We start from the raw sequence: 13,388 nt of genomic DNA, 5'->3' as shown, positions 1-13,388 counted from the left end.
GTAAGTACCTACCCATCTACATATTATTACATTATCACATTATAATGAACAATCTCTGGGTGATATTAATTTAACATTTTAGTTTATTGGAACTGTGCCCATGTACAACTTCTATTCTGGTGCACACTACCGAAAACAAAGAAAAACCAAGAAAATGCCGGAGGTCGAAATAAAATTCCGTCATCCGCCGTTAGTGCCGAATCCAGCGGTAAACGCAGTAAGTACTTTTAAGTACCAATAATTTAGTATATTTTATTATATTTTATATTTGTATAAATACAACATTATAAATTGTGTTAATCAAACAGGAATCTATGGAAAACGATAAGAAATATACTTTGATTACTGCAAACGACATAGGATACACTCCTCCGGTAGAGTCCCACCGCGACTTCTACGATACGGCAGTACACGCAGTAAGTATTAATTATATATTAAGAATTTTCTGTCATTCTGTTAATTTATTATTATATTATAGTTTGTTGATTTGAGTTGTTTTTTAAAGACTGCTGTACAGTTTTATAGTGCAGTAGAAAATTAGTTTTTTCTATAAGAAGGTTCAGGACTTAATGCTTTCTGAAATAAAATATTAAATTAAAATTCCCAAATTACACTTTTCTCGTATATAGGTACGATATATATATATATAAATAATAATAATAGTGGCTTAATGTGGCGCAGTGTTTGACCACAGTCACGAATGAGATATGAAGTCTAGCATCGGCCGGTGTCACTAGTTCCCGGATGAGTGACCATCCGGGTTTTTAGTGACAAATCCTCATCGCCATACATATATGTGTTCTAACCATCCGCACCCTTCCCCACACTCCACAGTAATACACCTATTAAAAATAACCCAGACTAATGACCTCAGATGTTGAAGCCTTAACTAAATAATAATAATAGTATAATAGTATAATAGTGTAATATTTTAATAATTTAGTATTATTACAATTTACAAAAATAGGTAAGTTATATTAAAATTTCATCGGCTATCTCTAAGGATAAAATTCTTTTTGATAGACGAGTTTCACTGAAGAATAACTATAACATTATATTAGAAAATAAAGATACTAATATGGTTTGTTATATGAATACAATAATAATAATATATAAAATATTGTATTTATATATTAATATAAATATATTATATTATGCAACGTAATTTTTATTCTTATATGTCAGTGTGTATTATAGTGTACGTAAACACTATTTTAAATTCTGACCTATACATTACACATATAATATTATATGAGATAACTGTTATAATATTTTGTGGTGTTAATTTTAGGAAATATTAGATTATCTTAATGCACATCGCTACCCAACATTGGATGTGAAACCCCAGTTATAACGTAAGAGGATTATTTTTAAAATTCTAAGACACTATTAACCCCGATGACTGTTTTCTATTAATTAATAAAATTCAAACTGAACTTATTTAAGGCCAGTTCATGAACTGACGAGAGCGGCTTCCGTAGCTGCTACCTGTTCCGACCCGCTCTGATAGTGCCTGCGTGCGGAGATAGTCGTTCTCAGCAAGTCCGCAATTTCTTCGTTCCACCAGTGCACTGCCTTCCTGCCTTCGATACCGACTTGCGAGGCATTGCTGCGTCGCACGCTCAGGTCAGTAAGAGTTTCAGGTGAGCAGAGTGGTCTTTCGCCGTTGCTGCTGGAGACAACGTGTTTATTGAGCCTGCCTCATGCCAATGTCTCAGAAGGGATTCCACTAATAGCCTCTTGACTGACTATCGTGTGCAAGCTTCACTGCTCCTTGACTGAGTAGCTGTGCTGTCTGCAGATACTATAAGAACTCTATGTACACATGGTCAGTGGCCGAGTTGAGTTCTTTTAAGACCAGTGATCACCCAGTTGCAGACCACACGGCGGCCGCCGTGGATCAAAGTGCAAAGGTGACGTCTATTACCAAGCTGGCGTTCACCCGTCTGTAGGTAGGAGTCTTTCCTACGTTGCATATCTGAAGATTCAGTGAAGCAGCAAATCCCAATAGCATGACTTCTCTTGTGTCATCGCTAGCAGATCCCTACTCGGCTGAGTGTGAGTTTAGGTTACCTGCTACGATTAGGTCAATGTCTTGCAGAGTCTGGCTGTGAATAGATACCTCCAAGCCGCTTAGGTACGAGTCAAACTCCTGGAGAGTGAAATTGGGCGTGAAATAGCAGCTGTAATAGAGTGTGCTGCCTACACAGGCCCGTGCGTAGCCGATTCCCGCTCCCTTCTTTGTGATCCTGGAGTTTGAGTTCCGGTGCAGGACGACAGCGCACTTGCCGTGCGAGCTAATTACCCAATGCTGATTATTGCCAATCCTGACGCAGTATTTGCTGATTAGAGCAACATCTGTCTTACACTCAAGCATTGTCTGGGCTAGGAGCTATTGGGGCTAGGTAAATTGAGTTAAAATATAATAGTTAATAGTTTAACATAAGTATGACAGCTCCTAGCCCAGACAATGCTTGAGTGTTAAACAGATGTAATATATAATTAATACTTACTGCGTGTACTTCCGTATCGTAGAAGTCACGGTGGGACTCTACCGGAGGAGTGTATCCTATGTCGTTTGCAGTCATTAAAGTATAGTTCTTTTCGTTTTCCATAGATTCCTGTTTGATTACCTTCCAGAACACAATTTATAATGTTGTATTTATACAAATATAAAGTATAATAATATTTACTACATTTTGGTTAAAAGTACTTACTGCGTTTGTCGTTGGATTCGGCACTAACGGCGGAGGACGGAATTTTATTTCGGGCCCCGGCATTGTCTTGGTTTTTCTTTGTTTTTGGTAGTGTGTACCACTAGAATATGGGTTGTACATGGGCACAGTTCTAATAAACTAAAATGTTAAATTAATATCACTCAGAGATTGTCCATTAGAATGTAATAATGTAATAATATGTAGATGGGTACTTACTAAGCCTTTACGGCTGCTGCATTGCCGTGATGAATAATAATACCCCTACAGATGATGTATTTTCACCGTCTGTATCATACGGATCATCTACAGCGAAAAAAAAAATAATAGAGTAATAGACATCACATTCGCACGTTTGATCCACGGCGGCCGCCGTGTGCATTGCCCGGCGGCCTGCATAGATACTGATGAACACACCATATTTGAATGTCCATTCTGGGATGGAGATAGAGCGGAGTTGATGCGCCTGCTGGTGAGCTGCTATGTGGACCACTAATGGACATGGAATGCGCTGAGAACTAGGATCCTCGAGTTAGCCAAGAGTATGAAAGAAGAATTTATAGGAATTGTGGAAATAATGAAAAAGAGAGAACGTCAGAAGTCTGAAGATGTTATATGTTAGTTAAGTTTATTAAATGTAATGTTAAATGTAATTTGTATACACAAAAAATTATTGTTTCTATTCTTTTTTCGTATTGTCGAGTGTATAAATCAATATTGTAACAGAGTTCACGACTAAAAAATCGTTAGTCGTTTACACAGAATATAATGACCACCGACCTACAGTATAAACGCCAAAGTATAATAATATTATCTTCCAAGAAATACATAAACCATCAAACACTAACCTAACGTGAATAAAACTGCAATATAAATCGTGAAATAATGCATAACACCGGTGGATACGGCAAGGTATAAACTGTACTTGACTTATAAATAATATACCTAGTCAATGTGTTGTGACGAACGCGTCGACTGATGGTCTAGTAGTTTATGCAAAATAATATTTAAAAAGAAATTCAAAATTGTATTTTACATGACTGTGTGTCGAAAAAAAATATTGTTTGAAAACATTTCGGGAGAAGTTTGAACCCTTAAATTACCCGGTACCCATACCACATTTTCTGTAATTACTAACTAAAGCTATAATTTCCTAATGGGATAAAATCTTGTAATTCGTACAATACTGTACTCCTTGTACTCGGGAATCTGTTGGTCCACTTTTGACAGTACAATAAAAATTATATAGACACAACAGCACAATAGACTATACCCTTATAATCAGGCAGGTACACTTCGGTACCTGCCTATACCTTTACCAAGTGAAAAATGTAATAAATTTGCGTAAGGTGTAAATGAGTAGCGTGCAATTAGGTATATGACGCAAGTTATGTTTCAAGAATATTATGATTGTGTTTATTCGTGTATGCATAAGTATTATATAGTTTTTATCTCAGTGATTTTAATTTATTGCAAGATAGTCATAATCGAAGTTTCCTAATCCCGGAAAATGGTTACATTTTTAAAAGTGAATATTGGTCATTGGAGCAGTTTTACAAATAATATAGAACTATATTATCGGTTATTCAGTAGTTGTCTAGTAGGTGTTAAATGTACCTCGCCTAATAATAATATTTCAAGATAATTTATATTGCTATTATAGTAATTTATTTTACTATTAGAAATACACAGTAATAGTTGATTTAATTTTTTTCTGAAAACATTAAATTTACTAATTTATTGTATTAATAAACAGTATTTAACTAATTACTATTTATTATTATAGTATGTATAAATATATTTATAGCAATTTATTATTTTTATTTAACTTCTGAATTTATATACTGGTTAGTGTGAGAACTGAGAACGGTGTGAATATATAAATTCATGGTATAAATAGGCTGTACCATTGATAATAAAATATAGTATTATACCATTTATAATCAATGGCCAAATATCAAATTTTGTCTAAAATTGAACATTTAATGGTTACGATACTTGTGAGAGACCTTATACTAAATTTTCAAGCCTTAGCTATAAAAATTTAATTTTAATTACTAACTACTAAAACATGTACAGATTTCCGTAATTTTAACGAATTTGTTATAAATTGAACTTCAAACACTTGAAAAAAAATCATTCATCTAGTATCTACGAATATTTGTTTTTGAATAACAACAAAAAATAAATTCATTTGATGAGAAATCGTTATTTAAAACGCGATCATTCAATTTCGTCAAAATTTAAACTACAGCACTCAAAAAAATGTTTATGGAATTATGCTCGATTATTTTTGTAATTCCAACAATAACAATTCATGAAAAACCTTGTATTTAATGTTAAAATCTTAGATTTTATGAATAATAAAAATGTCATGAATTTTTAACTAGATACAAAAATTTCATATTTGTGATTTTTGAAACTTTATCATGTATAGAAAATGCTATTAAAAACATTTTGTAACAATTTAATTTTCTACGTAGGAAGAGGTATCTATTGAAAAACTAATATTCCCGTTTTTTCTTTATTGTTTTCATTTTTCCAGACGCTTTTGAAAACTATTGAGAAACGGGAATTGTTAACTTTTAAGCCCCAACCCCCCTAGACCCCCCGACCAACTAAATAAGTCTAACTATAATATACTCAAACAATTTTTTACAAATGTTGATAAATTTATATTTAAATAATATATTATTATTATACCTACTATAATTTTTAAATCGTAATCAAACACCATCATAAATATATTCTGAACCTATACTAATATGAACTATTATCATGAGTATATTTTAAGTTTTAAAGCTCGGAAAATATTTGTTTTAATTGCAGGTACATCAAAATTTTCAAAAAAAATCATCTCCTTAACAATTAATATTAGAAAAAACATGTTGGTTAAGTTAAATTAAGTTTGTATCACCACAGGACACTCTTTGAATTGCATAAAAGATCTAAGAATTTTAAAATATGTTCCTTAGGTATACTAACAAATTCCAAAATTTAGTGAATTTTTTACTAAAGGATACATATTGAGTGAGAATTAAAAGCATGATCGATGAATCACTCTGTATATTATATATATATATATTTGGATGTGTATTAATACACTATTCTAGGGGATTTCTCAGTGAAGGACTGTATCACCCATTAAAAACGTCAAAACGATTAGGTACCTAAATAATATGCGATCTGTGCATAATAAACTATATTAAACAGTAACTGCCAATCAAAAAAAAACGAAAAAACGAACTTAAGCGTTTCCGCTGTAATATATTCATATTATATTCTTATAAATTATAATATAATGTGGTTAGTGTAATTTCTGGTGTCGAACTGTCGACTAACCTACCTATTATAGGTGTGGATACATATTATTATATAAATTATAATCGGCACCAGTCTGACGTGCGAATGTGTGATCTATTATCTATACCCAGTAATATTATTATTGATATACTGAAATGTGGTAAACTCGACGCTAGACACGTAGGTATATTATATTGTCTCGTACATCTGTTATATATATTTTTTTTTTACTTTTTTCCGTGACTCAAAACTTTTTTTAGTTGTCTTCGACGAATTGAGTTACTATATAGTAATGCGTCGGCACCAATATTGGACACGATAGGATCAAATAATGATGAAAATGTATACTATCTAATATAGTAATATTATAGCATGACTATTTAATTTAAAAAATATGTTTTATTAGAAGGATGATCAAACAATATTAAGACTTAAAAGGAAGAAAAGTAGATAACCACTCGGCTGCACCTATATAATATGAGTCGAGTGTACCTACCCCGTCATTGAGTAAACCACTCGTGGTTATTATGTGTTAAATTGAATTCAATGCTAAATCCTTGTATACAAAAAATGATTCTGAGCAAAGACGATAATTTTAAAACAAACAATTGATTCGTTCAATTTTTAATTGTAAGCTTAACGAAATCATGAAAGTTAGGGGTAAATATAAACTTCGCGAACAAATATAACAAATACTATTGATAAATGATAATAAGGATTATATAATATTATACATGCATTTTTATTGTTTTAAACGTAAGTTTAGTCCCACAAGCCACTCAAGCTCCCATATTATAGAAAGAACATCACATATTCTTATATTATATTCATTTATACTATTTAATATTGTACAGATTATATAATTTGTAAATTTAAAAAAAAAATGTAAGTTTTACAGAAAACTGATAACTATCTATTAAAATTTGAAAATAATAATTTATAAAAATGAAGATGCCTTATATTATTATTAATTATAATATTATATATTCATATTAATAATTATTTATTACATTTATATTTTAATATCTATATGATCGAATTACATGATTAATTTATATTTTGTATAATATTAAGTATTAATATATTATTTCTAAACCATTAGACCTACACGCAAATGTTGGTTATGCTACATCCGTTTTTTATAAATTTATACGTGGGCAAATTCCAAAATTTAAACCTAACTACAATAAGGTTGGGCATTAACGAGTTAAAAAGTTAAAGTTAAGTTAATAAGTTAATTTTATATTAACTTTTTAACTTAACTAGTTAATTTTGGCTTTTCATTAACTTAACTGTTAACTTACTAAATTTCTTTTTTAATTAACGTGAAATTAACGAGTTGATTTTTCATTTCAAGAAGTAAGTTAAGTTAATTTATTTTTTTTTTAATTTTATCATATTTCACTACTTCAGTATATTTCGTTTTCATGTCAAAAAATATTTACCGTGAATTGTTTAAAATAAAAAAATTATATAATTCGAATTTAACTAATATGGAAACACTGTATAAAATATAAATACTATAGTCTATAATTTAGTTTTGGGTTGGAAAAAAATTAAGTATGTTAGCAAATTAACTTTTTTTTAACTTAATAAAAAGTTAACAAAAAGTGTGTATTAACTTTTAACTTAACTGAGTTAACCTATAGTTAAATTAACTTTTAACTTTTAACTTGGTGCATATTAACTTAACTGAGTTAAAAAAAATCATTAACTTGCCCAGTCTTGCCTACCTATACCTAAATTGTTTGATATTCCTTCATTATAGTGGCTTGCCATATGTATAGAAATTATCCATTTTATTATACTAGTATAGTACTACCCATTAGCTAACTAAAAATAATATGTTAATCAAGTGGACTCTATTTTTAGTTTAAGTTAAGGAGGAACCTATAGTTATAACGTGGCAACCCACTGATTTTGCGTAGTTGGTTTTCAAACATTTTCTAATATTTTTTACTTTACACGCCATGTTGAAGAAGGTCAATCATCAATCAATCATTACGGTTGACATATTATATACATATATTATCTATGACGCTAGACCTAATAATCAGTGCTGCATAAAAAAATTATTATTTTAATGATTTACCATATAGTTTAATAGGCCTCCATCATAATCCAATAAATAATATATAAGAACAATATTATTGACAGCCCACTATTGGTTATCTTAATATTTATGCAAAACGACAATTATCTCCTTCGGATTTGTATTTTCTCAAAGTCTATTGTTTATTGTTATGCTTATGTTATTATTTGTTATAATATATTATTATAGAATACTCCATCCAATCAATCGCGTGTATCGACACGCATTGTTCACCAACAATAATTGAATCGTTTCAACGCGTTTCGAATCGAATAACAACTAGTCGTATTATATTATTAATCGTATTTGGTATAATAAAGTACTTTATAATCTCGTATACTATTGTATTATTATTATTATTTATTATTTATTATTATTGTAATACCGCTGCACAAATTGTGTACCACTAACGCAAAACACGAGTTTTCGTGTATCTGAGTTGACGTTTTTTTCGTAGCAATATTTGATTAAAAAAAAAAAAAAATAAAACACTATGTTATAATAATATAAAATTTTGCCATTCAATAAAACAAATAAGTTATAACGCTATACAAACATAACAACATTACTGACCACCGTGGCAAACACAACGTCACAGTTTTTTTCCCTCGTACTATTTACGATATAATATATTATGAATTAATTAAAAAACTAACGTTGGCACTTCTCCTGTTCGTCTGCAGCAGTTCTTGCGCTCGAAATAATAATGTGTAACGTGTGTAAATACGACTCGTAACGAATCGATCGTGTTAATGTTAATGTACATAAATCAAACAGCCGTTATAGCTGTGGAAAAAAAATCAATTTAATGATCATAATAATAATGATGACGTGTGTTCATTTACTTATGTATAATATAGTAACAAATCTACAATTTTTCTATCGGGTTATCATTTGACGATTGTAAATATAAAATCATAATATTATTATTATTGTTATTATGCGCTGCGCTCACGATGAGTTGTTCGGGGATGGTTTGAATATGTTTGGTATGTTTGAAAATCAATATTATTATTATTAAATTTGCACGTTTGATTATTTTAAATTGTTGTTGTACCTACCTACCTTCTTTGAGTCGTTTTACCCCGTTAGACGGTGAATTTTAAAAATATATCCACCAAAACTGCTATGCACAAGACGTCAATTTTATAAGCCCGTAATCTTAGTAACAAAATTAACGTATCACTGGACATATTTAGCACATTTTTTAATTAAAGCACTATAATTTCGTTACAAAAATCATTGGCCTATAAAACTGACTTTTGTATAGCAGTTCACGGTGAATAGTGAATACATTAAACAATATTACATAACAATTTCAATGAGCATAGTTTGTTCTTTATTGCCTATTAGATTGGCATTAATTATTATAGTGTAAAAAAATGAAAAACACACAATATTATGTAATTATGCTATGTTTTTGAAAATATAAGTTGTCTTCATTCGTTCAAAATTCAACTGATTTTAAAATTGTTTTATAAATAAATAACTGGAAAATGGCTAATTTCCAGGGAGGCTGATTAGTCATCACTCATCATATATTACAATTTACATGAATAAACACGCGTGTGTGTCAGTACACACGAAAAAAGTGAATACTTAAATGATTATTTAACTTTAATTGAAATTAAAATATTTTACATGGGTAATATATAATAATTAATTATTAATAATATAATAATATCAAATAATATAAATAAAAAAATACCAAATACTAATTTAATTTACGTTTAACGCTAAGCGTTAAATGTGTGTTTAACGGTCCGCTGTCGCCTATGAAGTATATTCACTTAAAAAAAACTTCACTAGAATATCTCATATCAGTCATATATATATTATACTTTGAATAAGAGCTACCTACTGACTTTCCAATTAATTAACATACTGTTCATTTGTTATAAAATATCCTTCCTTAGAATAATATAGACTGACAGACTGTCTTGGCTCAGAATCACTTTAATATATGCAATAATAATTTATCATTGAATTTAAATTTAAATTTCAGTGACCGTCTCAAGTGTTTACGCTCAACACCTATATCATACAGCAAGGTGACCTCCCCTGGTTTTTTTAAATTATGATTTTTATAACGATTTTAAAACAAATACAATAGTTGTACTTGAAAAATCACACACAAATAAGAAGTAGGTACCAGGTACCGGTTATACCTAACCTACTTAAATGTCACTTTAGATCCAACATATATTATTATTTTATTTATATATAAGAGGAAAATCATAAATATAAAAATATTTTTTGTATAAATAATAAATGCACCAAATTCAATCGACGGGTGTTTATAATAATCAACAAAATTTAGCAGTCCCTACGAATTTTTATCTCATGATACTACACATTAATGATACGTCTTACCTCTTATTTTTCTTGAACCGAAATAATAGTTGTTCTTGAAGAAAGAATACACCTTGAGAATATTTTATATATTATACACATTCTTATTCAACAATACCAGATGAGGGTTAATAGTTAATAGCTATAGTCACAACGATACATTTTGAATCTATTACTAAATCGATGAACCACAAAGCTACATATTAGTTTATGTGATTAATTTTTTCAAGGTGGTCAACACATTTTAACTGTTCATTTTTATTTTGTTTGGTCTTGACTTTTTAGATAGGTATTCAATTGGATTCAATTTTTTTTTATGTACCATTGCAGATGAACATTCTTCAACTCTTGACCCCATTGTTTAAAGCGATTTGCTTAAAGATCTTATATTATAGGTAACACCAATAAAATTACCAAATAAAGAACATGATGGTTTTATAGGTACTCCATAATATATCATACCGTAAACATTAGAACAGATAAATCATTTTTTTCAGAATACTTTATTTTTGTCATAAAAAAATAAAAACATTTGAACATAAATGATTAAAAAATATCAAAATATAATGATAAATATAAAACGCAGAATTAATAATTAAAACAATTCTTGTAATAAAATCATATTATACATTATAAATATTTGTAATATTAGGCACGTAAGAGATATTCTCATAATTGTTTACAATATATTTAAATAGTTTTTATATATTGATCTTATATTATTGTTGGCGTCAGTGGCCACAAATATTTCTCTTAAAATACGTTTTGCTTAACAACTAAATATATGGATGGATTCTGTTCCTTTTTGAGCAAATATTCTTTTAAAAATATAATAACAAAAAAAAAGTTAAAAAAAAATATAATATTATATAGATTAATAATCTAAACTGTTTCACGTCTCAATAATTATGAAATTTATGTAATAATGTGTGAGACGTTAATAATAATATGATAGTAATAAATAATAATTATTATCATTAAAGCGAGTGAAATATAAAAATAAAAACTTAATCCGATACAATCACAGATTTGATATTTACAAATAAATATTCTAATATTCTAAATTTTAATTTCTAATTTTTTTTAATCGACGTCGTGAGACATGCGAATTAGGCATAAACATTTTGGTAAAATGAACTGATGTGTAGTGGCAAATATATATATATATGTGTTGCCCGATATAAACTTAAAACTAATAAAATACAATATTATATACAAAATAGTCTAAAGTGCAGCTGTATATACATTAATATCGATCCGGACCATTCTGCCTTGTGATGCAGTGTCTTTTGTCGGACGATAAAATTATTTAATAAATAATATGTGTTTCCTTAAAATCTAATAATGTGCGATGTGTATATAGTGGTGCATATTGTGTATATAACGAGTGTGATAATGTGATATTATAATATATTAATAAAGTGAACATAAAATATTATGTTTAATGATTATCATAGTGCTGTTTATGTGTTTGAGTGCGTTTAAAAGTGCATAATATAAGTGCGTGCGTGTGGTGCGTGTCGGTGCGATCGTGCGAATTAAAACAAGTGCTAAAACGGTGCGTGAAATGGTGAGTGTATAAATATAACGTGATGGTGCGCGTGTTAAGTAAAATATTAATATAAGAAATAAAATATAAAATAAAATATAACGATATTAAAAAAAAAAAACAATGGAAGACATGAGCTGGTACACACGTGTAAGTGGTATACATAATAATATGACGATTCTACAATGTTGTATATAAATACTATTACTTATAATATATTTTATGTTTGCTGTAAGCGATTTACGAATTACCCTCCCCCACATCGACCCCCGCACCCCTAATCGTCAAACCAAGTGCCCGGTCGTCGAGGGTCGTCAACGGTCGTCCTCCATGTGCAAGTGTCGCAATTTGTCGACCGCGTCCGCCGTCGGATTGGAGTAGGCCACCTCCGTGGGTCTTGCGTTCTCGCCGTTCTCCAGCATCTCGTTGACCGCGTTCTGGGCGCGTTCCTTGACATCGTCTGTCGGACGGCGGTCGTGTCCGGCCGTGAACAGATTCTCCAGGCTCTTCCAGTGCTTGTTCAGGTTCACCCTGGCCGACCTGGTGATCAGCCGCAGACAGTTGGCGTTGTTGTCCCGGTACGGTTTCAAAGCCTAGAATAGAGAAGGGAGGAAGAAATCGATTGAAATCAATGATAAAACAGTGTAAGACGCGAGTTTAGCTATGCGGACACGCGATTGTAGACGACGTTCGATAATTGCAGTGGCTTATATAAGACGACATTTATCGAGCGGGTAATATATTATTATATATATCACTACGTCACATTATACAGTTCAACATAATATTATTAGCGAGATACGTACTTGTTTCAAGACGTTGAGACGGTTGGCGTAGGAATTGTTGTTGGCGCTGCCGTGGTTCTTCGGCATAGGGCCCATTTTCGGATGCTGACGGTACGATGCTCGGCACATGACTGCGCCGGCGACGATTTGAGCGGATGGTGTCTGATGGCGATAATAATATAATGTTTGGCTGGTATGTTGTGTCTATATACAACGTGGGAGCGCAGAGACCCGTTCTTCCAGGTGCGTTGTTCGTTTCTCGGAGAGCTCGACCAAAACTCTGACAAGGTAGCCGTCGTCGTCGTCGTCGTCGGGTCCCGGATCGGAATGCGGTCCTGATCTCGTCCGCAGCCACCTTATATATACCTATTATATAAACCCGCCGCCGCCGCCTCCTCGTGTGCGAAGAATACAACGTACCATGTGTGTGCGTGTGTGCGTTCCATTGTCGTTCCCCGTATGGCATACACGCGCATTATTACTATAATAATATAACGGCTACAAGTTTAGGAACCGCCCCGAAAAAATATATCCGAAAATGTATTATACATTAATGTATTACACACTATTGTGTTTCTCTTTCATTTTAGTTT

The 13,388-nt window shown here is 31.0% G+C and overlaps 1 protein-coding gene across 1 annotated transcript; it reads right to left on the bottom strand.

Moving 5' to 3' along the window:
- Positions 1 to 10,948: 10,948 nt before the first annotated feature.
- On the bottom strand, positions 10,949 to 13,141 carry LOC100168481. Its single transcript, XM_001948017.4, has 2 exons — positions 12,817 to 13,141; positions 10,949 to 12,603 (listed from the first exon to the last, which is right to left on the bottom strand). The coding sequence occupies exons 1-2, from the start codon at positions 12,922 to 12,924 to the stop codon at positions 12,325 to 12,327; spliced, it is 387 nt and encodes a 128-aa protein (XP_001948052.2). The 5' UTR covers positions 12,925 to 13,141; the 3' UTR covers positions 10,949 to 12,324.
- Positions 13,142 to 13,388: the final 247 nt, after the last annotated feature.

The sequence above is a fragment of the Acyrthosiphon pisum genome, chromosome A2, assembly GCF_005508785.2.
Source record: "Acyrthosiphon pisum isolate AL4f chromosome A2, pea_aphid_22Mar2018_4r6ur, whole genome shotgun sequence".
Lineage (NCBI taxonomy): Eukaryota > Metazoa > Arthropoda > Insecta > Hemiptera > Aphididae > Acyrthosiphon > Acyrthosiphon pisum.
This window is presented reverse-complemented; position numbering and strand designations above follow the sequence as displayed.

Excerpts from the sequence above, each read along its gene's own strand:
- LOC100168481 (XM_001948017.4), bottom strand. The coding sequence starts at position 12,924 with ATGTGCCGAGCATCGTACCGTCAGCATCCGAAAATGGGCCCTATGCCG. Across the intron at positions 12,604-12,816 it reads GTCTCAACGTCTTGAAACAA|GCTTTGAAACCGTACCGGGA; the intron begins GTACGTATCTCG and ends TCTCTATTCTAG.